Source organism: Alexandromys fortis, unplaced genomic scaffold (assembly GCF_014885135.2).
Source record: "Alexandromys fortis isolate MF-2015 unplaced genomic scaffold, M_Fortis_MF-2015_v1.1 scaffold_8_9099976_23576923, whole genome shotgun sequence".
In the NCBI taxonomy this organism is placed as follows: domain Eukaryota; kingdom Metazoa; phylum Chordata; class Mammalia; order Rodentia; family Cricetidae; genus Alexandromys; species Alexandromys fortis.
In genome coordinates, this window is record NW_026067899.1 from 1,140,913 (window position 1) to 1,166,150 (window position 25,238).

Sequence of the window (25,238 nt, forward strand, 5' to 3'; positions counted from 1 at the left end):
AACAGCTACCCGTTAAGGTGTTCTTCTGTCCCCTGACTCTAGGGATGGTGGCAAGCGGTAGATTTCTGAAAAAGCCCCGACCTGGGGAATAGGCACACTGTTTGCCATTTGAGCCATTTCTGATCCAAACGTCCAGGCTTAGTAGAGCGTCTTGTGTCCTTGTATTCTAGTGCTTTTAATTTGATTGCGACTAATCTGTTCATTTCTTTGGAGTTCATTATTCTCGAGACCTGGAAGTTGCCTTCTCAATACAAAACTAACCAGCGGCGCTCAGGGGCTTCTCAAAGCAAAGGCCACAACTGCACCTGCCGTGTGGGAATCACCAACTCTGCTGACCCCAGGGTTTCAAAAGACAGGCACAAATTTAGATATTTGTTTCCCTGTCTCTATTTTTACTTCTCGCAAATCCAAATCTCGGCTTTTGATTCAGACATGGTCAGTGTGAGGCAATGCAAGTCCCTGTTGATTCAGGAGAGCATAGAGCACGGCTTCATTAAAAGACTAACGCTGTCCCCGGGCTAACAAGATCCTGGTAAACAGCAAGAACACGGTCTGTGATTGATTTGAGCCGGCGTTTGCTCACGTGCGCTACATCACCGTTCGCTATTTTTAAAGTTGCTCCTAATCCCGAGGAAGACTAAGAATGATCCGATGGTGTGCTAGAGGCAGCTCTCCTAAGCTGACTCTCACATATGGCTTCCCAGCTACGTTCAGTGATGTCAGATGGAGAACTTGCAATCAGTCATGGCAGAAATATTTACATCCCAAAATCTGGAAATGCGACATAACGTGGCTGCTTCCTCTGGTTGACAGACAGTCCCCGGCATGTATGAGTCATGCCGTCAGCCAGCACGTGCTGGGCACCGCACCCAGTCCAGCTCTAGCGCTATAGGTGGCTCTCCCACGCATTGGACAGGGCACGCTGCCGCTTATTAGAATCAGCAGTGACTTAGGAAGCTGCAAACGGCGTTTGCTTCGGTGATGTCATTTAAAACCGCTTTTCTTTCTCTTTTTAAAAGACGACTTTATGGCGGTTTGATTGACACGGTAAAGCTGGACATACTTAATGTGAAGAGCTGGACCAAACCATCATTGCAGCCTGCGGCTTCCTGGCCATCACTTTCCTAGTTTCCTCCCCCTTCCTTCCTTCTTGTTAATTTTGTGATACAAACACTTAAGATTCCCCATCCTACCTCGGATGGTGTGGTGCACGCCTTTAATCCCAACACTCTGAGGCAGAGGCAGGCCGATCTCTGTGAGTTCGAGGCTAGCCTGGTCTACAGAGCGAGTTCCAGGAAAACCAGGGCTACACAGAGAAACCTTGTCTTAAAAAAAAAAAAAAAGAAGAGAAGATTTCCCCTTTCTTGTGAATGTTAACTGTGACACTGTGCCATGCTGTGGCCCTCTAGGACTTACTCCCTTTGCAGACCAAGCCTCGCATGGTTTGGCTAATCCCTCCTTGTTTTTTCCTCTCTAAATCCTGCATGCCTTCTAGAACTCTGGCACTGCAAGCTTCAGCACTCAGGTACATGAGCATAGACATGGCTGGGAGCACAGCCCTCCTCCAAAACTGAACGAGGGGATACACTTCCTTATATGGACTTCATGATAAATCCAATACATCAGAGTGAGAAGCTTCCCTCTCAGCTGTTCTGAAATGGACAGAAGGCACTGGCTTTATGCTTGCTTACAGAAACCTTTTCTGCGGACCCTGTTATTTCAGCCATTTTTATCTATCCATTTACAAAAATTGCATGCTAAGAATAAAAAACCCTATCTGACAGTTTCTGATATTTATGGTATTCTGAGAAAGGGCTGGGTTCTCACAGGACAAGACTTGGGGAGGAAGAAGAAGAAAGTCAGGGAGAGCCTTCCAGGGACAGCCAGCCTTCTGAGGGACATTGCCAATCTGCTTCAAAATCCTCCTCATTTTCTCCTTCTGGGCCTCTCAGGAGAGCTCTTCTGCCTCCTTAGAAGATCCCTTAAAAGTGAATCCCGAGCGACGGCCATTTGGAAAGGGTTCCTTGACCTGGACCCAGCTCCCTTTTGGGAGATGCTGAGAGACGGGCGGTGATATTTCTGCTATGGCAGGCGATGTGCCCAGGTCTGCGGGGACACAGCCTCTGTCTGGGGACAGGGAAAGATAAGGACTCCAGGATGAAGTCTGACAGTTTGGCACTCACAAGCGATGGATGGCGTCCCCGTAGTTCCTGCCTCTCTCTGCTCTTGCATTTGTATGACACAATGTCTCAGAAGCGCTTGGTGAGAAAAGTACCGGGTGATTTGGTAGTTTATCCCTTGGCAAATTGAGCATCAATATTCCTCACTGGTGAGCTGATAAGAGACATAATACTAAACTCCATGCAGCTGAATATTTCAATAAAAAAGGGTGGTTGCTGCCCTGGGGAGCGTACGAAGCTGCCCGAGTTGCTCGACGCGGCTTTCCTTTGTGCCAAGCCAAAGGCATTACAGCACAACACACAAAGCATTCTCCACACAAAACAGAAATTGTCAGAGTATAGTATTAACTCATCAAAACCCAACCGACCAGCAATGCACGGACCCTGAGGGGATGCCGGCACTTTCCAGAAGGAGGCGGCGGAGCTGCCCCTTCCCAGGTAGGGGATCTGGGCAAGGTACCTCAGCTCTCCTTGGCTTCCTCCCAGGGAGGCTAATACAGGGGTGCTGCCCCCATGACGCTGAGTTGAAAAGATGGCATTCACAATGTTTGCAAAGTGTCAGTCAGAAGTAGGATATGGCCATAGTTATCAGAGGAGTTAGAGTCATCTCCCACCTCTCACACGGGAGATAGTCAAGCTTAGGAAGACCCAATTTCTGTCAGTTTGATTACCGTAATTTCCATATTTATATATGTGTGTTATTAAAATAAATAATTAACTTTGCTCTTTAGAGCTGGTCAAATAGAGCAGCAGGTTGTCAGCCAGTGGGCCGAGACCTCCGTAGGGATCATATTTCAGATATTTACATCACAATTCATAAGAGTAGCAGAATTACAGTTATGAAGTAGCAAAGAATAAATTTTATGGCTGGGATCGCCACAGCACGAGGAACTGCATTAAAGGACGGCAGCGTTAGGAAGGTTGGGGACCACTGTCTAGAGTAAGGCCTAGGACCACTGAACCAGAGGAAGGCCCATCTTCATCCGAGTACCACTGGCATAAATATGCCTTTTCCTCCCTGCTAGGTTGTTTTAGGGCAGGGAATAAAAAAGGACATTTTGCTGGTGGGAGAAGGTCTAGGATGTTTGTAGCGCTGGAGGCTGCCGGCAGGAGAAATAAAGATTGTAGACCAGGCATCATGCAGACATCTTGGCTCGTGGTGAAGACACACACGTTCAGATAGGGATGAGTTCCTAAGGGTCTTTGAATCAGTCTCAGGCCAGAAGCCATTTGGTGAAAAACTGAAGCTAAAAAAAGTCATTTAATATAAACTCCTAGGACAAATGCTGACCTCTTGTAATGAAGGGTTTGCCCTCTGAAGCTATTTGTATATAAAATTAAATCTTCATTTTTGTTTTGGTAGGCATCAAGTTATTGAGATGGTGTAACATTTGAAATGACATGTGCGGGCTCATGTTTGGAACACATTTCCTTAAATGATGGTTCTCTCTTTTTTTCTTCTTTTAAGATTTATTTGTTTATTTAATGTTTGGAACACTTTTTCCTTCTCTCTTATTTTATTTTTTTAAAGATTTATTTATTTATTATGTATACAGTGTTCTGTCTGTCTGTATGTTTGCTGGCCCAAGAGGGTACCAGATCTTATTATAGATGGTTGTGAGCCACCATGTGGTTGCTAGGAGTTGAACTCAGGACCTCAGGAAGAGCAGTCAGTGCTCTTAACTTCTGAGCCATCTCTCCAGCCCCTCCTTCTCTCTTTTTTCTTCTTTAAAGATTTATTTATTTTATATATATGAGTATTCTATCTGTATGTATGACTTTATGCTTGAAGAGGGCATCAGATCCTATATGTATGGTTGTGAGCCACCATGTGGTTACTGGGGATTGAATTCAGGTTTCCAGAAGAGCAGCCGATGTTCCTAACCACTGAGCCATAGCTCCAGCCCCAGTGGTTCTCTTTTAGAAAGTTGTGGAATGTTTAGGAGGTAGGGTCTGATTGGTCCAGGAAAGTCGCCAGGGGTGGGCCTTTGAAGGCTATGTCTGTCTGCCTGTTCCCATCATGCTCTTTGCTCCCTAGTCCACCCTGATGTCAGCAGCCTTGACCCTGTTAAGAACTGAACTGCTTTGCAAGTGCCTTCCCCGCCACAAGGGACTGAAATTCTCTGAAACCGTGGGTCCAAAATGCATCCATCTTCCCTTGAATCCTTTCCGCCAGGCACTTTGTTAGGACAACGCAGAGGCCTAGTGACTCCACAGTCAAAGGCAGAGATGAGAGGTGGCCATTATTCCCACGAAAGGAATCACTGCCATGCATTATTCCCAGTGGCTCCTGTTGGGACATCCTTCTCATTTTACTTGTGAAAGAAAAGTGACATCAAACAAAGATTTGGGGAGGACTTCAGAATTCCAGAGTTGTTGGGAGCTGTGACCCCCAGATCCTGAATTTCTTGTAAATAACTTGTTTTCCTCTGCTCTGAGACAGCTTGCAGGAGGCCCTGATGGCAGGGGAGTGGTTTCTGGTGCGTTTGGCTGGGGCGTGGCTACCCCTATATAAGCTGCCCCTGGACACAATAAAGGGGGCATTCTTGGAGCATTCTGGCATCAAGAATGATCCATGTCTCTGTCTGTGAGTTTATGTGTATTTCAATCTCCAGCCCCTTGCCTGGTTCACGAACTGTATGGTAGTTCATAGAGCCAGACGGGCGTGGTGCGCTACAGAGTGTTTCTTGTGAGGTTTTCCTTCTAGTCTAGGAGCAGGTTGCAAAGTAGGTTTCTGAGAACCCAGTTTACAGGAATTTTGAGGAAGTCTTTTTCCCCCTAATGGGTTCTGCCTTTAAGGGTCCAGACTTCTCATATGAACTATCGTTGCCATTCAAAGCATGCTTATGAAGAAGTATTTTGTTGTTTAGGGTGTAGAGTGCCATAGTGGGGTACTGTAGAACAAGATAGTAATCTATTCTCTGGCTGTTTTATGTGGGTTTAGAGATGGCTTCAATGAGTTAGCACATACACAATAGAAACAAAAATCAAACCATAATTTTTGGCTCTGGCTGTGGCTGCCTCATCCCAGGCTAGCCACAGACTTTGTCCTGTTATCTGTTTCTCTATCAGTGAAGACACCATTGTGTCACGTGCACCTGGCATAAATGCCAAGGGAATGGTGAGATGGCAGTCATACAATATTACGATTTCTAGAAAGTCTCTGAAGACGGGTTTCATTTGTGGTGTTCAGGTAGCTATTTTGAGGTGGCCCATCAACCTCTTCATCAACCTCTTCCTCAACCTCTTCGAGCTCCAGCGCAAAGCTTAGACCTTCCCCAGCTACTTCCTTCTGCTCCTGGCACCCTGACAGGGCACCCACACATTAGGGTTGCCTTTTGATCTGTTGCTTTATAACACCATCTATCCAGTTGCTCAGTTAGAAACCTTTGTCCCGGTCCTGGCTCCTCGCTTTTCCTCTCGCTCATCCCATCTCTAGTAGGTGTTAAGTCTCATGGCTTCCATCTCGATGTGTCCTGGGACCATAGCTCTGCTCCAGTTTGTCCTCATCACTTTTGATTTTGGGCATTTGTTTGTTTTTCGAGACAGGGTTACTTGGTGCAATAGCCCTGGCTGTCCTAGAACTCACTTTGTAGAGCGGGCTGACCTCGAACTCAGATCTGCCTGCCTCTGCCTCCAGGGTGCTGGGATGAAAGGCCACTACTGCCCAGCTGTCCTCCTCACTTTTAGCTTGGTTCTCTCTTGACTCACAGATCTTCCCCACACTGGCCTGGCTCTCCCCAGATTCGCCCTTCTCAGTTTCTGAGCAATGTTGTAAAAACACATGCCAGCTCTTACCTGCTCGGTTTGAAACCTTTTGGTTCCTTAGCTTGGCACGGTAAATGGGTCTTTTTGTGGTCAGCAGCCCCTCTCTGGCCTTCATTTTCATCACACCACTTCCCTGCTCTGTGTTAAGTCTTCCCAAGGGGAAAACACTTGAATCAGGTCCATGAAAAGGAGCCCAAGAGGTGCTTCCTATGTTTGCCTGGCTTCATGAATACCGGTCCCCTCTGCCTTCCATACCAAACAAATCCCAGTGGTTCTACAGTTTGAATTTTAGAATCATTTTATCAGGGAGACTTTAAGAGCATCCCTCACTTCTTTCTTACTTACAAGTAGACGTATATCGAGTGTGTGTGTGTGTGTGTGTGTGTGTGTGCAAAGACCGATGCATGTGGTCTGTATCCACTCACTGATCTTGTCTATTTCCCTCCAGATGCTGTGGATTCCTTGTAAGCCAAGGCTGTACTTTCTGACTCTGTATTCTGAGCACTCAGCAAAAATACAGGCACACAGTAGGCCCTCGGTTCTGTGTGCTGAATGAGTGTGGGGTGACAGACAATTCTAGGTGGGTGACCAGGGATGCAGACTATCAAAAGTTGTACTTGTCTAGAGCCCAGAACTTAAAAGGTACACATTATAGTAAAAAAAAAAAAAATCATAGCTTCTGAGTTTTACTGAAAAATATGTTTCAGATTTCCAAATTACCAAGTATATATTTTCAGTACCTGCAAACATTTTTCTGTTTGAAGCTTTTCTTGACAAGTCTCTATCAAGGTCATTTTCCCTCTCCCCCTACAAATCAGGTTACAGTAAGAAGGCTTTAGATCATCATGGAGTTGAGGACACTAAAGGAGGCAGATGGGAACACACACCTTGTTTGCTATGGACAGACTCGAGTATGTGGCAGGGTTGGAAGGTTCTTCAGTGCTGCCAGAGAGGAAGGAACTCACTTCCACCCTCATTCTTTCTGCCTCTAACAAGAGCGAGTAGACAGACAGTAATTTGCAGAACAGCTCTCCCGTATTTACATGTTATGGCCAGAAGAGAGGACACACAGAGCCCCCTCCCCCCACCCTTAGTTCATCAATACTCTGCGGTGGTGAAGGCAGAACGTTCCCCAACAGGTGTCCAGAAAGAGCAGCTTTCGAAGTTCCAGGTGAAACTCAACCCTCACAGTTTACAGCCACCCCCAGTTCTCAAGCACTGGAGCCTGGACTGGCTTGAGAAAAGCAAGGTTTTATTAAGCAATGGCCCAGAGACCAGCCAGGCCTGTGCAGAACCTTCCCTAATTATACAAGCTACAGGTGGGAGGAGTTAGTATCAGTCCCTTGACGCGGCAAAGCAAAAGTACAAGTTATACAGTGGTCAAACACGGGCTGGGGCTGGAGAGATGGCTCCGCGGTTGTGAACACTTGCTGTTCTCCCAAAGAATCTGAGCTCTAGGGAATACCCTCTTCTGGACTCTAAGGGCACCTGTGTGCACGCGTGAGCACACACACACACACACACACACACACACTGTAAACATACAAAACCAAACCTCAAATCAAACAAAATTTTAATCCAGCTACTTTCTGGTTATGTATGTAACCCTGGGATGGCAAGGCATTTAGCCCCTCCGCGTCCCAGCATCCACATCCGCAAATTAGGGAAGAGTCGCATTTATATGCTAGCATTGTGACAATTCAACTTCACTGTCAACTTGACTGGATTTAGAAATTATCTAGGAGACATCCATCTGGGTCTCAAGAAGGCATTTCCAGAGAGAGTTAAGGCCCTGGGGAGGAAAAACCCACCCTGAGTGTGGGGGCACCATCCTGTGGGCAGGGCTCCCAGACTGAGTAACAAGTGCAGGCATTAGCATTCCGTTTCTCTGATTCCTGAGTGTGGCGGCAATGTGGCTAGCCGTGACATGCCACGTCATGCTTGCCACGTCTTCCCCCTGTGATGGATTTTATCCCTTCTTACACCACAAGCCCAAAGGATCCCTTTTTCTTAAGTGGCTTCTACCAGCATTTCTTTGCAGCAATGAGAAAAAGTAATTCATACAAATATTCTTTGCATATAACAATTAATAGATACTATTAGCTATTTACAGTAATCTGAGGTAACACAGGTCCAAGTGCCACCTAGGCAGACCACCCCCACTGCCGGCACCTCCCCATCCCCCGTCCCCAGGCCTCACTGGATGAGTGAAGGTCAAATGCCCTGCTGCCCTCCTGGAGCTGGTAACCCAGATCCCACGTTGTCTCTGTTGTACTCTCAGTGTGGTTTTATTCTGACCTTCCTCAAGAGTCAGGAGCCAGAAGGCAGAGTGAGCAAGCGCCAAAACTCACGCGGCCTGTGTTTTGCTATGTGATCTTGAGAGTTTGGGTGGTCTCCCCCAGGCTTCTTTACTGACAGAAGTTATACGTTTTCTGATTGGATTCCAGAGGAAGTTGGCAGCCTGTCAGCTAGGTTCTGTTTGACGAAGTCTTTAGTCTACACTTTTATTACCAATCATGTTACCAGGTGGTTGGGGCTGGGGCAGAAAAACCACTGAGTTCCAGATGGAAAATACCCAAAGGGTTGGAAACTTGTTACCTGTGGGCCAGTTCCTGGCTTCAAGTGAAAACCAAACACAAGTTCAAGATTCACAATTTTTTCCTCATTTTCTTCAGGTTCCCCTCCTGAATCCTAAAATAGAAAAGCAGATAAGGTTCTTAGAGACGGTGTCTTCACTTCGACTTCTCAGGTAAAGCAGCTCCCTCCCCCCCAGGGAAGAGCCCACCAGGCCCTTACTGCTCAGCCCACACTTCATGGTCAGCCCCACTCCTGGTTCTGACTGTCAAGGGGTCCCTAGGCCTGAACGCCTGCCTGCACTTTTGCAGTTCTCCAGTGCCTGGTGCTAACAGGGTTTCCATTCTACTCTTATTGAACTTTTATCATTAGATTAAGATATAAGCTGTAACTAATGGCCGAAAGCAAGAGAACTGAGACAGCGGCGAGAACCCCGCTGAGCGACTTCTCCTATGCTCTTCCCAACAGTGTCACTAGGGTGGTTTTCTGCATGCAGCTGGCATTGTGCACTTCTTGCTGGAAGCACATTTTGCACTGGATGTGTGGTAAGATAACAGACTGAGAGAAAGAGTCAAAACACTCAAGGCATCTCTACCCTCTTTCCAGAGAGGAAATCTGCAGCTTCTCCAAGGTATGTGGACTGAGAGACCCAAGGGCTGAGAGATGAGAAGCCATAGCTGCTGGCGAGCTAGCACAGCTCTGGGGAATAGTCCCAAGCATTTGCTAATTTTCTAATGAATCATGTCATGCACTCTTAGGCTATGGTCACAACCGGATGTTAAGTGCAGTAGGTCCCTCTTGGTTCATGGTTTTGTTTCCCACGTTTTCAGTTACCTGCAGTCAACTCTGGTCAAAAAAAAAAAACGTTTTAAATAGAAGTTGTAGAAATAAACAGTTCTTAAGTTTTAAAATGACTTATTACTGGTTATTGTCAGTCTGTCACTGTGCCCAGTTTATATACTAAACTCTCTCACAGGCATCTTCGGGCAGGAGAAAGCAGTATATTTGGGTTTGGTGCTAATCTCGCTAATCTCAGTTTCAGGTATCTGCAGGGAGGGGTGCTGGGGTGTATTCCCATGGATAGGGAAGGGGACTGCCGCTTAATGTTCTATTTGAATGACACTCCTCCACCCCCAGGGTAAGTGGCAACCCAGAGCTCTGGTGTGTGACTTCCTTTAGTAACTTAAAGGCCTCTAGAATCAGGCACGAGGCCAGAGGCCTTCACCTACAATGTCTGTGAGGGGCACTATTCTTATCTTGAATGTGTTGTTAATATTCCAAAGTGTGGGAAACACATGTGTGTAACTCACAGAGATCATAGTCATCAAAGGGGCTTTTGTTGGACAGATGTAATTAAATTTTACATCAAACAACAGTTTGAGACATTAGCAAACTTGGGTGTGGACGTGGCAGGTGCCTGTGCCAATAAAAGTAGGGGGCCTTCGGTGAGGGAACCTCACTCACCTTAATTAGCGGTGGGAAGTGGAATAGGTTCAGGTAATCGTGGGCTAGCTTCTCAATAGCTGACTGCAAGGAGAAAGATCACATGACTTTATTAATGATTTCAAGATACCAAAGGTGGTTAAAATTACTGAACCTACCCCACCCCCACCACCCCGCAAAAGATTCTCTACATAGTACATAGACTATCTTGGGGATGTTAACATCTCCAAGAATGTTGCTTGAACATATGTCTGCTCGTCAAAGTAGAGGTGGTAGTTTGCTATCACTGGGAGGAACAGGAGACTAGTTGAGGGATGCGAAACCACGGCCCATGTAGCTCCTGCCCCACAGGTGAAGCCTGCCAGGCTCCTACAGCTTGGGTCACACCTTGTAGTCAACTTAATGCCTGACTGCAGCTATGAAGGACTCCCTGGCCCCGATGTCCCTGCCCACACTTCTGGTGCCAGCAGGTAAACAGTCGCGACCCTACCAGACCTGAGCCCACACTCCTGCTTAATCAACCAATCCCAAATGGGCAAATCTGAAAAAAAAAATCCAGAAAAACATGTCTCCTCCAAAAATTACTTATCCCAGAATAAAGGACCCCAGGGGGAAATGACCTCAAAGAAATCCTAAATAATTCAAGAGAATGATTGAACAATCCAAGATAAAATCTAAGAGATGAATAAAATAGAAAGTCAATATAAGATATGAAAACATAATTCAATTAAGAAAACGAATGCGGGAAATCCAAATCGAAATGATGCTGGGAATGAAACACCCAATAAGCCGGACGGGGATGCTAAACCTCAGAGTGAACAGTAAATAGAGCTGGCCTTCAAATTTGGGCTGGGCAGGGCAAGTTAGTGTGTCAGTGTTTAGCACACAGCTGTCCCAGGGATGATTGGGAACACAACTGGGTATAGGAGTGGACCAGCAAAGCCATCAGGAAGGCTGCAACCTCAGCACGAACCAGCAGGAAATGCTAAGAATCATACAGAGGGCTGGATGGTGGTGGCTCAAGCCTTTAATCCCAGGACTTGGACTTGGGAGGCAGGCAGATCTCTGAGTTCGAGGCCAGTCTGGTCTACAGAGCAAGTTTCAGGACAGGCTCCAAAGCTATAGAGAAACCTTGTCTTAAAAAAACAAAAACAAACCAAAGGGTATTGTACAGTTGTATAGAGGACAGTTTGACAGTTTAGAGCAGTGGTTCTCAACCTGTGGGTCAAGACCCTTTTGTTGTGTGTGTGGGGGGGGATCAAATGACCCTTTTACAGGGGTCACCTATCAGATATCCTGCATATCAGATATTTGCATTACGGTTCATAACAGTAACAAAATTACAGTTATGAGGTAGCAATGAAATAACTTTATGGTTGGGGTCAGCACAGCATGAGGGTTACAGCGTTAGGAAGGTTGAGAACCTCTGCTCTAGATAGTTAGGCTTGGAGTACTGGTCAGCCATTACTCAGCTTTTCTGGGAACTGACCATGCACAGACTAAGAATCCCAACCCAGGAAAACTGATACTTTTTTTTTTTTTCTAAAGCAAAATGTAACTTCCAACAATGTAAGGAGTGCTTATGGGACACTTAGTTCTCTTCCAGACATTGGCTCCTCCCCAGGAGGCTGGGGGAGAAGGCAGCTGCTATACTGGACAAGATTTACAAAATGTCTCTTTGGCAGTGCAGACACCTCTGTCCCGAGGAAAGTAAATTTTCCTGTGGTGGCATACCTAAGCCAGGAGAGATTACGTGCTTGGCCAGTTTTTGCAATGGATGTTTGTGCATGTGTCTTCTTGTCCTCCTTGTAGGGGAAGACATCATGGTCCAGCTTCGCCTTGCAGATGCTCTCTGGTAGGTTAGTGCCTAGCCATTGTCCCGAGAACACTACAGACATGGTTTGTACAAGGTCTGGGCTCTTTGGAACAATATGAACAATTGCTTCTCTTTGGACTTGAGTGGGACAGGCATAGGAAAACGAGGGTGAGGTACTCTGAGTAAAAGGGGGTTGTTGGCAGAACCTTTGTGGGGGTGCGGATTTAAGTGACAAGCCATGTTCTTGTCATTGTTTCTTCCCTTCCCCCTTTCTAGTTCCGGTCCTCTGGCCCACAAGGCTTTCTCCCTCACACACCTGCAGTGCAAATTCCTTCACCTGGCTAATGTTCGTTGTTCTGAGCCTTTATGACTTCCTTTCCGAGATCCGCCCCCAGCCCAGCCCTCTCCTCTTTGAGGCATCTCTCTTGCTGTCATTCCACGGGATAGTGTACAGTATTTCGCCCACCCCACCCCCAGACCAGAGGCTTCCTCACAGTACAGGGGTGTTACACCATGGTGGCCAGGTAACTGCTGTGGGGTTTTGCGGTGGGAACAGGGGCGGCACAGGTGTGGCAGCTGACATTTCAGCCCCTGATGTCCTCCACTGTGATGGGTTTATCCCTACTCGCTAACACATGGCCCAGTGTCCAGCACATACTCAGTTGACTGACTGATGCTCTCCCACCGGGTACCTTAAAATGAATGATGTGTCCCCTGGAGACAATGCCCATGTCTTTCAAGTCCTCCTCATCCAGAAGCAGCAACCGCTTGCCTGTGATGTTGTTTTCCTTAAACAAGCTCGCATAGCTGCTCATCTCTACTGAAGAGTCACCTGGGGGAGACATGTAGAAGGCAGGAAGTGAGGCGACATCATAGCTCGACAAAGTTAACTCCATAAACGAGAAGGTAATTTGTGTCACTTGCCTTTCCGGACGAGCTGCTGAACCCAAAAGTACTGCGAAGAGAGGACACACAAGGTTCGGGAGGGTCACATACGGGCCTTAGCCATTCTCAACAAGAAAACAGTTTCCAGTAGATTCAGATGTCTCTAACTTAGCCACAAGGGGAAGATGAAAGAGCCCTCTTTGTAGTTTTAAAGCCTCAAGCTTTCAAATTGGAGATATTCCCCCTGTAGGAGGCATGGGGCAGTTGAGAGACTTCCTTGGGAGAGAGCTTCTGTCTTTCCTAGAGGAGGCTCAGTAATGACGTTTTAATTTACACGTTGCAGGTGGTGACTGCCACGGTACTTATTTCAGGAACCGTATGAGTAGCAAGGGTCACATGGCAGTGGACAGAGAGATGGACAGAATGAGGACCCCTACTAGGCCTGTTCAGCCTTGGCAGCCATTAGGGGAGGGGCATGCGAAAGATGGTACTTTCTGTGTCGAGTGAGGTGGTTCTACCCAGGGGTCCTTGTGTCTGTATATCATCTGACACCTGTTTACTGGTGGCCTAACATTACCTTGGTGAAGACACACAGAAAAGAGGCCTGGCTTAGTCATGCTGGTTCCCCGGGTCCCTTGACAATAGACTTTTAGCTGAATGGCATAGAAGTCACTTAACCTTGCAGCAAAGACTAAAAATAACCCAGAGAACTCAGTTCTTTCAAATTAATTTCCTTTCAAAGGAGATGGACCACCCTCGTAGCTGGGGAGGAAGCAATTAAGTTCAGGGCAGGGGCTGGCAAGAGGCTCGGCTTCTAGGGTTCAGGGAATGGGGAGAGACAGGAAGCTGGTACCCAGCTTCTTTACTTTGTGGGGTCTATGCAGCTGCCTTCTGTTGATGGAAGCTCACTTTATAAAACACAAAGGGTAGAGGAGGCATGCCCCAGCCCCACACCAGACTGAGGTCTAAAGCAGGTATCCTGGATTTCCCAATCAGGCTCTTTCCCTTGAGATGTCCTGGGGTGTCTGTCTCCCTGGGGTGGAGCCCATCCTTGCTAGGGCTGGCTAGCATTTCACCTTTATTTCCTTCTTCACGTAATGATGCCCTTGAGCTTGTAAAATGGCCCTGGACAGGCGCGGGTCCCCAAAGTCTCTCATCAGCAGCTCTCAAAATTGTTTTGCCATTAAGGAAGCAGATATGGAGAGAGAACTGGCTACCTGGGATTGCTCCTCAGGGAGTCTACCCGGAGCTGCACGCAGCCTTCCTGCAGACTTAAGTATCCTGCCTCCTGGGATGTAAGATGATGGGGCGCACTCTGTCCATTCCTCCTGGGGAAGGCCAGGGTCAGGGAGGCAGTTAGGCATCTTGTCATGTAATGAGCGGGCCTGGGGGGGGGGGGGAAACCTGTGCAGGGAATTCCAGCCTGTCATTGTCTCTCTCCTCCATGTTCAAGTGTAGTGCTGGCATCGAAGGAAAGTTTAAGAATTGAATATTTTTTTCAAGAATGTGTATTTGGCATCCTGAATCATAGTTTTTATCTTGCTATTGGTATTACTATATTCTGGAGTGTATATATATATATATATATATATATATATATATATATCCTACACACACAACACACATATATGTGTGTGGTATATATATTCTATATAATATAGTATAGCTTTTATCTTGCTATTGGTATTACTATATTCTGGAGTATATATATATATACACTACACACACAACACACACATATATATACACAATTGTGTGTGGTATATATAGATATATATTCTATATAATATAGTATAGCTTTTATCTTGCTATTGGTATTACTATATTCTGGAGTATTTTCACAGCCAGTTAGGAAGATGGAACTCTCATAATATCTGAAGAGCTAGTTGCTTTTGCTATTGAGTCCCTATTTTCAACCACAACTAAATTATTTATTTATGTAAAAGAGAAGCTTGTTAATTTCTGCTCGTTAGCTCCAGCTCTCCCTAACCGCACTTCCGAACATGTGGACAATTCTGCCCGCTTCCTGTCTAGGTCGGATGAGGCATCAGCAGAAGCAGCTTACCACGTCGTCTTCGTCCCATGCACTGATCTCAAAGGAAGGCAGCAGCTGCGTGGGAGATATGAAGGCCATGAGAAAGGGAAGCGACATTACCCTCACCTTTCTGGTGCGTCCCTCTCACCTCAGCTCTTCCGCTGCTCTGGCTTCCTCTGGCTTTCCCTCAACCTTCCGGGGAAGTTCTCAGCGTCCAAGGACGCTGAGCCCAGCAGCCAGTTTGTAAGTCAGTTCCTGGCAACAATGCATGCTACTTTATGCGCTGCTTTAAGGGGGGACTTGGTAGAGTCTTCTTTGGCACGGGCCTTGAGATCAAGGCCTTTCTGACATTCACCAGCCATCAGAGAAGCCTTGGAATTCTCGACCAGCAGTAGGATAATAGGAAAATTTACCACCGGAAATTCCAAAACAACCATAAGTAACCAGGTGACTTGTTTTGCCTATTCTCACAGGGGTTCTGGGGCTTAAGCATCTCCCTTGCGTGGAGGAGGCAGAACATGTGAGGTTGGAACTGTCCTAAGGTATCTGGGTTCCGAGTTGCTCCAACACAGACCGACACATCTCCCTGTCAGGGACACGTGTGGAATGGGGATTTGCAGAGCCCGTCATCAGTGTGTTCCATGGTTATGGGCTAAACAGCACATCTTTCATAACTTGAAAAGGCCTGTATCCCGTGGGCTAGAGTGTGGTGTAGCCAATAGCTTCAAGTAACTTGACTTGTCAAGATGTGTATTCATGATTCATGACTCATGATTCACGAAAGAATATGCCAAAGTATCACTGGGCCTGTTACAGACGGTCTTTCTTTGTGAGCAGGGAGGGAAAAGGGATTAGACCGGGGGAGGTGTGATCTGAACACTTTGTGCACATGGGTGGAATTCTCAAAGGACAGCAAGAAAAAGGTAAGAAAGTTGAATGCAGTTGCTTCTACTGCTAGTGCGACAGTCTGACGGGGCTAAATTAATCTTCCCAACTTAGAGATATTTATTGCAAAACCACAAGCTCAGACTGCTAGGAAAGGCATGATCCCTATAAAGAATTTTACTAGTCCCGAGTGGAACATCCGTGGATTATATTCAGGAAAGGCCACTTTTATCATTGTTCTTCTAGTTACTAATGCATAATGTTTGGTATATTTGCATATTTGTATGTGTGTGGGTACATGCATGTGTGTACCCTTGGAATTCTCGACCTTGGTGCGTCTTTCCTCAGGTCCTACTCTCTGACCTGGAGCTCATCAATTAGGCTGGGCCGCCTGGCCAATGAGCGCCAGAGACCTATCCGCCTGTCTGCCCCATATATATCCCTGACTGGGATATGAGGTCATGTCACAATAGCTGGCTCTTTATTTATATGCTGGGACTTGAACTCAGGTCCTCAGACATGTAGAGCAGGCATTCTGCCAACCCAGTTCTCTCTCTAGCCCCACCCGTGTAATCTTTCTCATGCTATCTTATAGAATGAAATGGTAGCGTGAAGAACATATGTATTCGGATTATTTGGTAGTCTGCTCTGTGTTGATAGGCATACGAAGATCGATGTCCCACAGCATATAATGGGGGAACGGAAGGCAAGGAAGAACAACTGGGTAGATACTGGCCGTGGGGCTGCCGTGGGTGTGGCATGCTCACTTAACTGGAACACAGGATGAAGTGAGTTTGTGTTGGAGTAAAAAGAGAAGGAAGCCAATTCTGGGTGTGGCAGAGCAGGTTTTATTATTTTGAACCCCACTGTTGAAACAAGCGTGGATGTGCAGACTCTAAGTACTACATGTAGGTTCCAAGGCTATAAAGCGTGTGTTGAAGTCAGCCACGTTCCCTACATACTCCACTACTCGTGTGTGTCCTTCCTCTGAAACACACGCTCTACGAAGGAGTCACCCAGCATGCTCGCCCGCTTGAACCGTGTGGATGAGTGGATCTCAAGCAAAGAAAACACACGACAGGTTTTACCTCTCCGTGGGGCAGCTGGCCACAGCTGCAGAAACATGCCATCCCTCCCGCCCACCGCGGATACCAGTGTGAAGGAAGAGACATCGAGATACTACCACAGAAGGATTGTCCTGCATTAAGGCTCGTCTCTACAGGATGTGTGTCAGTGCCCGTGTGACTGTGATGTGGGGTGTGTGGGGTGTTTTGACTTTTATATAATTTCCAAATGTGCTAACAAGACTGAGGAATAACTATTTCTTGATAAAGACTGTAAACAAAACAGCTGACATCTTCAGTTTTAGTGTGCAAAGGACAGCGAAGTGCTCGCCGCTCCAGGGCTGGATGTCAGCGTCAAGGCGCAGGAAGACCTAAGCCTTGCCTGCCATGCCTTCCAGCAGGAGTCGACAGAGGCTTGCAAAGATCAGTGAGAGGAGGGCTGGGACCAGGCGCCGCGGCAAGAAGGTTTGAATTTGGCAAGACAGGGGCTAAGAGTTAACGATCTCCAGCCACACAGAGGCTCGCGTCTCCTTCATGTTCCCTGTGCCTTGTTAACATATCAGCGCATCTGCCGGGGATGAGTTCTAAGCCTTTCTCTTTTCTTTGGGGATAAAAAAAAAAAAAATCCCTCACGACTGCCCCATCACTTTAGTAATTCACTATTTATACTCCATCAGACTTGAGAAGAGAAGAGATAGTGCTCGCGTGCATGTGCGTGTGCGTGACACTGATTTCCTCAAAGGATGTTGGGAATCCAGTCTAACAAAGATCTTATGTACACAGCGACACAGCACAGGGGTTTACTGTCAAAACGTTTATTGCAAAATGGAGTCTTAGAACAAAGGAAAGCAGAGAAAAGTTCACATCAGAACGAAATGTATGACACCAACTTGGATTTCTGAACACATTGTGGACTCGGTGCTGGAATATCAAATTCCAACTATGAAGCCGGCAACTACACAGTCTGACCAAACAGGATCGCAGTTTAATCTCCCATACAGACATTATACACAGCATTTGGCATAAGACTTGCTCAGAATAACATTGCAGTAGAGCGAAGGGGGGGGAAGATTGTTATGGAAACACAGCGGTGATGCCGCCTATTAAAAGCTCACACTCAAAAAGGGTAGAAACGTTCTCTATAGCAGTTCCCTAGAGTGCAAAAGCAGTGTGTCAGGTCGGAATTAAGAGTATTCGCACACGCTGTAAACCAGTTGCCTAGTGCCCGAACTCTAGTTTGAAATAGCTAACCACATGCCAGAAAGTTTCTCACACAAGCAACACAGTGCCCACAAAGCTAGGGTCCGAGAAGACAGGGCCTGTCCCGATTTCCTGATAGACATTCATCTTTCAATCACAGAATGCCGCCGGGCTACCCTACATCCAGCAGGGTGGAGCCTCTTGCGGCAGTGGGGAAGTCTACCCAGGAAAGCGGCCTTTCTCGAAAGCAGCAGACGGTGCCTGATTATAGAAAGAATTAGGCTCTCCTGTGTGTCTGTGGTGTAGCGGGACTCGACGAGTTTCACAAGGCTGCCCCGGTCTAGTGTGGCAAAATCGTTTTCAAAGTATCCGTATTTAACTCACTAGGTTTTAAAACCATCTTTCATCTTAACACGCTAATGAAAAACTCAAGTTATATACATGCACAGTAACTTGAAGGGAAATGGGTCTGAGTCTCTGCTAAGTCCCTCCCTTCCTCTAGGCCCTTTGATTTTAATGGGGATCAGGTGTGAATACCTCAGCTGGTGTTTAAAGTCTAACTAATTCATTGCATTTTGTTTTTAAAGTTACGGGTTGAAAAAAAACAAAACAAAAAACAAACCCAAAACAGTCCTCAGTATTTTCAGAGCATCAAAAGCAGTGTGCCCTGTGCCTTCAACCGTATCCCACTGGTGATTCATGAAACAATAAAAATGTGCTTAAAAAAAAAAAGATGAGAAAAAATTCCCTTGAAATGACTCTGCAGAACGACAGCATCTCCACCTGGGCTGTACCATTGTGGAGTCACCTTAATGGGCCAGCACCCCTCTCGCAGGTAGGTGCAGTCATTTCAGAGCATTCCTGCCAGCAACTGGAAATCATTTCCGCAACCAGGGTTCTGAGAAAAAGCTATAACTTCCTAAAATGCAGGAGATGTTGTTAGCGTTCTGAAAAGGCTGGGGTAATTTTGTCTGGGGAAAAACTAGAGCTGGACTCGCAGACGTGTGAGGGACTGGACAGTGCTGTGGGGATTTCGGATGGGAATCTTTGCAAGGTGGGGCTGTCCCTGGCAAGCGGGATGCCACCAGGCTAGGCAGTACTCTGGCTGGTCAAGGTGACATTACATCCCCGCTAGGAACTACCTCAGGGGTCCTCAAATTCTACGTGCTCAGCTTTACCAGTAAAGAAAGCTAACTGGTGATGTATTCAGCTGTCAGGCTGACAGTTGTTACGACACTCTAGAGTTCTAATTCTCATTCTGAACCTTGACGTTGTTTTGGGATTTAACTTCTGAAGTGTGTTTCTTTGTAAGTCAGGTCTTTGGAATGAAATCTAACACTGATCGTTTGTCCTTTCAAAAACTGATCCAAGCACTGAGCTAGCGCCACGTTTGCATTATTAGAAATTCTGCACGTGGCTAATAGACATTTCTTTATGAAATTAATTGAATCTACAGCTTTCTAGTAATTTTTACAGATGGTGTGAGACCCCTAAAGGATCCTGTTTATATGAGCCAGATTTCAGGTATGCTTGAGCAATTTCCCCCCACCCCCTCGGCTGTCCTGGAACTCACTCTGAAGATCAGGCTGGTCTCGAACTCACAGAGATCCTCCTGCCTCTGCCTCCCGAGTGCTGGGATTAAAGGCGTGCACCACCATGCCTGACGTGTTGGAGCAGACGTCAAACAGCCAATGGTGTATTATATGGCTCCAGACAGAAGTGTTAGAAGCTCTTCACCAAGGCTGGTTCTGTCCCGCCCCAAGTCCTCCATGACTGAGTACTGAGCTATGAGCATGGCTGCAACATTGGTGGAGAAGAAGCAGCAGTTAAGAGATGGCAGACATATGCCTGGTAATGGTAAACCTAAGTCTGTGGCTAGAACCCAGCACCTTCCCCTCAGTGACACTATCTGGCTGGCTTTTCATGCACTAAAATTTTTATATAGAATATGGATTTAGGTATTAATTTAGGAAAACAACATTATTTCGATGGCGTTTGTATGTTCTAAACCAACTCTTGATTAGCGGGTGGTGAGGTGTATGTGTGTTCTTCCTTCTAGGGGAGAACTCATTCCTCATAGAGATCCCTTCACCTTCAGGTCTGCAAATGGTACCCATCAGCCAGGCCTTTTCTGACCCCACCAGCCTCCTCTTCCTTCAGTCTTGCTTTAGTCTCTAGCACGCACTTCAAACCACAGCATTCTGTGATGCACGCTTTCCCGACAGCACACTCACTAGCAGGCAGTCATCTAGCTGTTCTCGAGAACTCGGTAGACCTGTTGATCAAAAGCCTCTATTTTTTTCCTGGGCAGATGTGCAAGAGGCTTTAAGACCCTGCATCTGCTGCCACTGTCTCCTTCAAGTACTTGCAGCATACTGGGGAAGCAGGAATTGCTAGGCATCCCTTCTGCTCCCCCTAAGTTGTTCTGTTTTAGTGGCCTGGCTACCAGTCTAGAATATGTATGTGCAGAGGATTAGAGCAGGGCAGGCAGGAGGGGGAGCCATCTCAGGCGGACTGTACCCGGACCTGCCCGTAAACACCCAGTACAGGTGGACCTGGCCACGGTACACAGGTTCCCAGAGCAACCGAATTAAATCTGTTTGCACACTTTACATCCTAAGAACTGCTCTCTCTATTTCTCCTGAAAGCTCTCTACTTTTAGCTTCATACTTCTGAGCAAGCCTCACTTGCAATCGATGGTTTGGTAACCCAGAAGGTTACTGAACCCACCATTTCTCAGTGTCCCTTTCACTTGGCAGTTAACTGTCGCCGGTGCGATGTGGCACCTGCCGCGGCCTGGCGCTATGCTACAGGGTCACACACCTTCTTCTGATCCTCTTCCTGTCATGACCATGACTGCCCAGCAGACAGACACCCAGAACGCTGCACTGGTTACTCCCCCCCCCCCCCACGAAGCTGTAGTGTACGCTTCTCATTTTGGTGGTACTTTTCCATTCTCCAGGAGGATTAGAAGCACATCTCATCTCAGATTCCCAAAGACTTAGTAGGCGAACATCCTCATAAACATTAGTAGGTGGCTTCTAATCCTTTCTTGGGACAGAGTCTTGCTGTGCAGCTCAAGCAGGCTGTTACTAAACTCACTGTCCCTCGGCCTCAGCCTCCAAGTGCCAGGATTGTGGACACACCCACCTGATGTTAGTGCTTCTGAACAAAGAGGCCCACCACAGCCGCTTCATTTTCGTTGTCTAGTGAATGACACTCGTTCTGAGTTAGGCTGATCAAGAGTTTAGTTTTGTTTTGCCTTTGATCTGGTTGTAGTTTTTATAGGAGTTTATCGCTCCAGTAGGTTTTGAGAGATAAGCTTGTCTACTGAGAGTGTCTCTAGGTAGCCTGGCCTTCATGGTAAGTAGCACCTGAGTTTATTTCTCAACCCAACATCACAGAGCACAGGAAAAGGAAAGAAAGAGGTGGGGGCGACGCTGTGTCGGAATGCACTTGTGTCTAAGAAGGATAATTTGTCTTTCCTATTTATAGTGTGCATTTTTCCTGCACATAGGTTAAAATCTAGGATTATTATTATGTACCTCTGGAAAACAAAAAGCAGAGTGTCTTTGTTGGATGTTCAGAGCAAGAGTGTGCTCAGCCTGTTCGTGCCTAGACAGGTCCCTGTGGGACCATGTGCTTCTGTGCAAAGGACAAGCTAAGCCTAGGGTGACAGTGTGCTCATATTAGGATGTTTCCAGCCAGCATGGGGGATGCAAGCTTGCACTGTCTGCTGCTTGCTTCAAATCAGAGTGTTTCTCCTTCAAATGTCACTAGAGAACACCATTCGGGTTTTACTTGGAGGAGCTGTGTGCTATTTGGTTTGAAAATTCTTGGCATTTAGGTATTTCTGAAGAAGCATTTTTAAAAAATAATCTTTTATCTCAGCCTTTTTTTTTTTGTGTAACTGGGTTTTACAGTCATCAATCGCTTCCGCCATTACAGTGTATTGTACAAGGAGGAAACCTCAGTGTGCTGGGGAAGAAACAAGCGTCAGAGTGGAGTCAGGAGTAGAACTTGTCCCAACCCACCGAGTGAAGGAAATACGGTATTGTCAAATACAAACTACACAGTATGCACTTTAAAGAGGAAAGGCCCAAAGGTCGTTAGCTTAAGAACGTGATATGTATGTAACTACAAATTTCTATAACCAGGCACCACACTCGCTGATAAATATGCTTTTAGCTTAATTTCCCTGCCTTGTTTTTCTGGATGCAAAAGCAAAGTCACCCCATGAGGAAACTGCCCTCCGTGAGCTCGGCCTAAGATGCAGTGCTTGGTGCTCGCCTCCCTATGCTGCTTTTTTGCACAGACTGAGATAATACATTTCTTCTGTTTGTTAAAAAAAAAAAAAACCCAACCATTTTCGATTTTATTGCTTTCTGCCGTCATTCACTATTATTCTCCATGTCATTCTCTTCCTCACCACCACCACCACCACCATCATCATCATCGTCATCACCTTCTGACAAGTCAAAATCACTGAACCCCAAGGCCATGTTGACTTTCTTCCCTCGCCTCTTAGATGTGGTTTTGGATGAATTCTGCTTGGCTTGCATGTTTATCTGCATCCCAGAATGCAGCACAGCTCCTGCTTTGTTCATTGAGAAGACATCCCCAAAGCCCATGAGCATCATGGCCTGCAGACTCGGCTTCACGCCATGGCCCTCCCCGTTACTCGTCGCTGTGATCTGGCATGACACCTCTGCACTGTTGGACTCCTCAGTCTTAGACTCAAAGTAAGACTCCTCAGACATCCTTGCAGCAAGAGGCAAGAGAAGCTATCAAAGGGGAAGAAAGGACAGAGGTGAAAAGAGAGATTAGTACCAGTTTAAATCAGGAGACAGATACCACAACATCAGCTGGTACTATGCAGGAGGTGAATGGTGAAGACGGACATCCTGGCAGGTTCAGCCATAATTTACAAATCACAGCGGAAATCATAACTGAAAGATGGCAAAGCACCAACCATGAGCCAAATCCCAAATGGACAGGTAGGGACCAGTTTGAAGTCCTTGCTTCGCTTAAAACAAAAAAGGTTTTAGGATGGTCTCTTTATAATTATTCCTAGTTTCACCTCCGTACAGAAACATTTGGTTAATCACTCAATTAATTTAAAAAAAAAAAGAAAAGAAACGAAGCAGAGATTAAATCTCAAGTTAAAAAAAAAACCCAGAAATCCCAAGAAAGAGCTCAGAGGAAGGGCAGAAGCAGCTAGGCTGTGTGTCTGGCTGGGGACTTCACGGGCTGGTGCCCCAGCACACTCTGAAGGCCACTATTCTCGTTCCTTCCGTTCATTACTGACTCCAGCTAGATCTGACGCTGTGTAGTTCATTCAGGTTCTTATATAGCCCACCTGGGAACAAATTCTAGAGCCTGTCTCTAACCTTTAAGTCTGGGGAAACTGGGTGAGCATGCTTAGGATCCCGAGACTGCTCCTTGCTGTCGTCACTGCTCACAGCAGCTTTGTCTATGTATGTTTTCTTTCTCACACTGTCGTGGGGGTAATAAGTGTTTATCTTCTTCCTTGTGTAATTCAACAGCCAGCCTAATCTCTAATGTCTGGTTCTATTTCTTTTACAGTAAAACTGTCAGGATATAAAAATGATGTTTTTAGCTGGGCAGTGGCAGAGCACACCTTTAATCCCAGCAATCGGGAGGCAGAGGCAGGTGGATCTCTATGAGTTCAAGTCCAGCCTGGTCTACAAAGTGAGTTCCAGTACAGTCAAGACTGTTACACAGAGAAATACTGTCTGAAAAAAGTTTTTTAAAATGATGTTTTTATATCTCCTTTTGAGAACTAAGCAAATACAGTGGGTAGACATCACATGCATGAACTTGGGGAAATGCACGGACGGTGAAATTCCCGGATGAGCTTCACATTCTGACTGGGAAGGCACCAAATACTTAGTGCCATTTTTATTTTTAAGTTTTAAGAACTTAAAAACCTTATCTACTATTGCTGCAGGCATGTGAATGCCTCAGGCGCATGTGTGGAGGTCAGAGGACACCTTTGGGAGTCAGGTCTCTCCTACCCTGTGGTCTCCAGGGACTCCACTCGGCTTGCCCTGGCAAGCACGTGCAGCCACAGAGCCATCTCCATCGCCTTGTTTTCTAATTTGAGTTCCTGTTGAGCTGTTTTCAAAAACCAGCTCATTCTATTAGGAGAGAATTTTGGCACTGCAGGCTCTGTATCAAGGGCACGGGGTCCAGCCAGTCTCAGGTCCTGCCTCATGGGGCAGGGCCTCACTCCCTATGGCCATCCTCCCAACATTCTCAAATTGGCTTTCAGCTGATAGAAACTCTAAGGAACTCTTTGCTGTTCATTTGTTTTATTATCGCTGAGGTCTCGTCTCATGTAATGTTAGCCTCTTAGGCGCTCCATAAATATTTCTCAAAAAAGACTTTATCTCTAAGACAGCAAACGGCAACAATAATTAAAAATCAGCATCACCCTAGTTATGCACAGAGAACGCATCGTTCCAAGCCTCTTTTATGTGTCAGCTTTAGGAAGGAAACCGTATCCCTGAAATCTATGTGATAGTATTTTTGTGCAGTCGTGCAAATGTTCGGCTGTTGTATTTCAGAAGAAGCTACATATATATATATATATATATATATAAGCCCAGTCTTGCCACTTTTAAAAAAGATGTCTCTTGTTCTCAGCAGTCAAGTTTAAAGCCAACTAGAAACTGAAGTGAGGATAAAAGGAGGCAGCTGCTCATCAAATACCTGAGCATAAACTCCTTCCCCTTAGAAATACCGGCTCTAGGCAGAGGAGACGTTGAAAGCAAGTATTATAAACAAAGAAAACTTGGGCCTTGTAGGGAAAAGGGAGGGAGCCACGCGGAGACATGCACCATGCTGTCCCTCGTTAGCTGGTGGCCCGCAAAGCACTTTCTTTAAACGAAGTTTTCTGGAGCTTAAAAAACGCAAGATACAACCTACTAAGCACCCGTGGCGTTTTATTCTTTAATCCACAACGGTGTTACCAGCAGCAATAATGTGTGCGAGGCAGCCCATAATTTCTTAGCAAAACTGATGCCAATAAAGCCAAGGCGAGGTTCTAAAGCGCACTCTAATAGGCGGTTGAAAGTTTCCTGACAATACTGCGTTTAGATGGAGTCAAGCCATGCAGTGCTTTACAGTTAAGGTTTCAATGCACTTAAAAAGCAAAACAAAAGAGCCCCCAGCCTTCAGCGGATGGGCTCCAGGGACAGGCTGCCTTCTCGCTCCTGCTCCCGCCTGCCCTGGGTGCCGCATCCAGCCGGCACCCACTCATTCTGAACGGGAGACTCGCCCCTCTACTGGTTAAGTCCACAGGACTCACTCACAGAAGTGAGGTACCTTTTTAGTATCCTGTGACAGTCTTATGCACAGCAATG

General features: G+C 46.4%; 1 protein-coding gene and 1 long non-coding RNA gene across 5 annotated transcripts in view; one reads left to right on the plus strand and one right to left on the minus strand.

Annotated features, from left to right (window-relative positions):
- The window catches only part of Map3k20 (mitogen-activated protein kinase kinase kinase 20), a 147,074-nt gene that overhangs the window by 15,397 nt on the left and 106,439 nt on the right, over positions 1–25,238 (minus strand). For 2 of the 3 annotated variants that reach the window (XM_050121435.1, XM_050121443.1), the window contains exons 12-16: positions 14,732–14,776; positions 12,706–12,736; positions 12,474–12,613; positions 9,987–10,049; positions 8,547–8,639 (exon numbers count right to left, since the gene is read on the minus strand). In XM_050121435.1, the coding sequence (XP_049977392.1) occupies positions 8,547–8,639; positions 9,987–10,049; positions 12,474–12,613; positions 12,706–12,736; positions 14,732–14,776 (372 nt within the window). Of the gene's footprint in view, positions 1–8,546; positions 8,640–9,986; positions 10,050–12,473; positions 12,614–12,705; positions 12,737–14,731; positions 14,777–17,449; positions 22,635–25,238 lie in introns of those variants that run through there. The other variant, XM_050121454.1, reaches the window with a different exon arrangement.
- LOC126488191 (uncharacterized) lies at positions 8,613–18,582 on the plus strand. 2 transcript variants are annotated; one of them, XR_007588610.1, is made up of 3 exons: positions 8,613–8,697; positions 8,991–9,153; positions 14,701–18,582. It is a non-coding gene; the product is annotated as an uncharacterized lncRNA (long non-coding RNA). The 2 variants fall into 2 exon arrangements; XR_007588609.1 differs by having other exon boundaries at positions 8,646–9,153.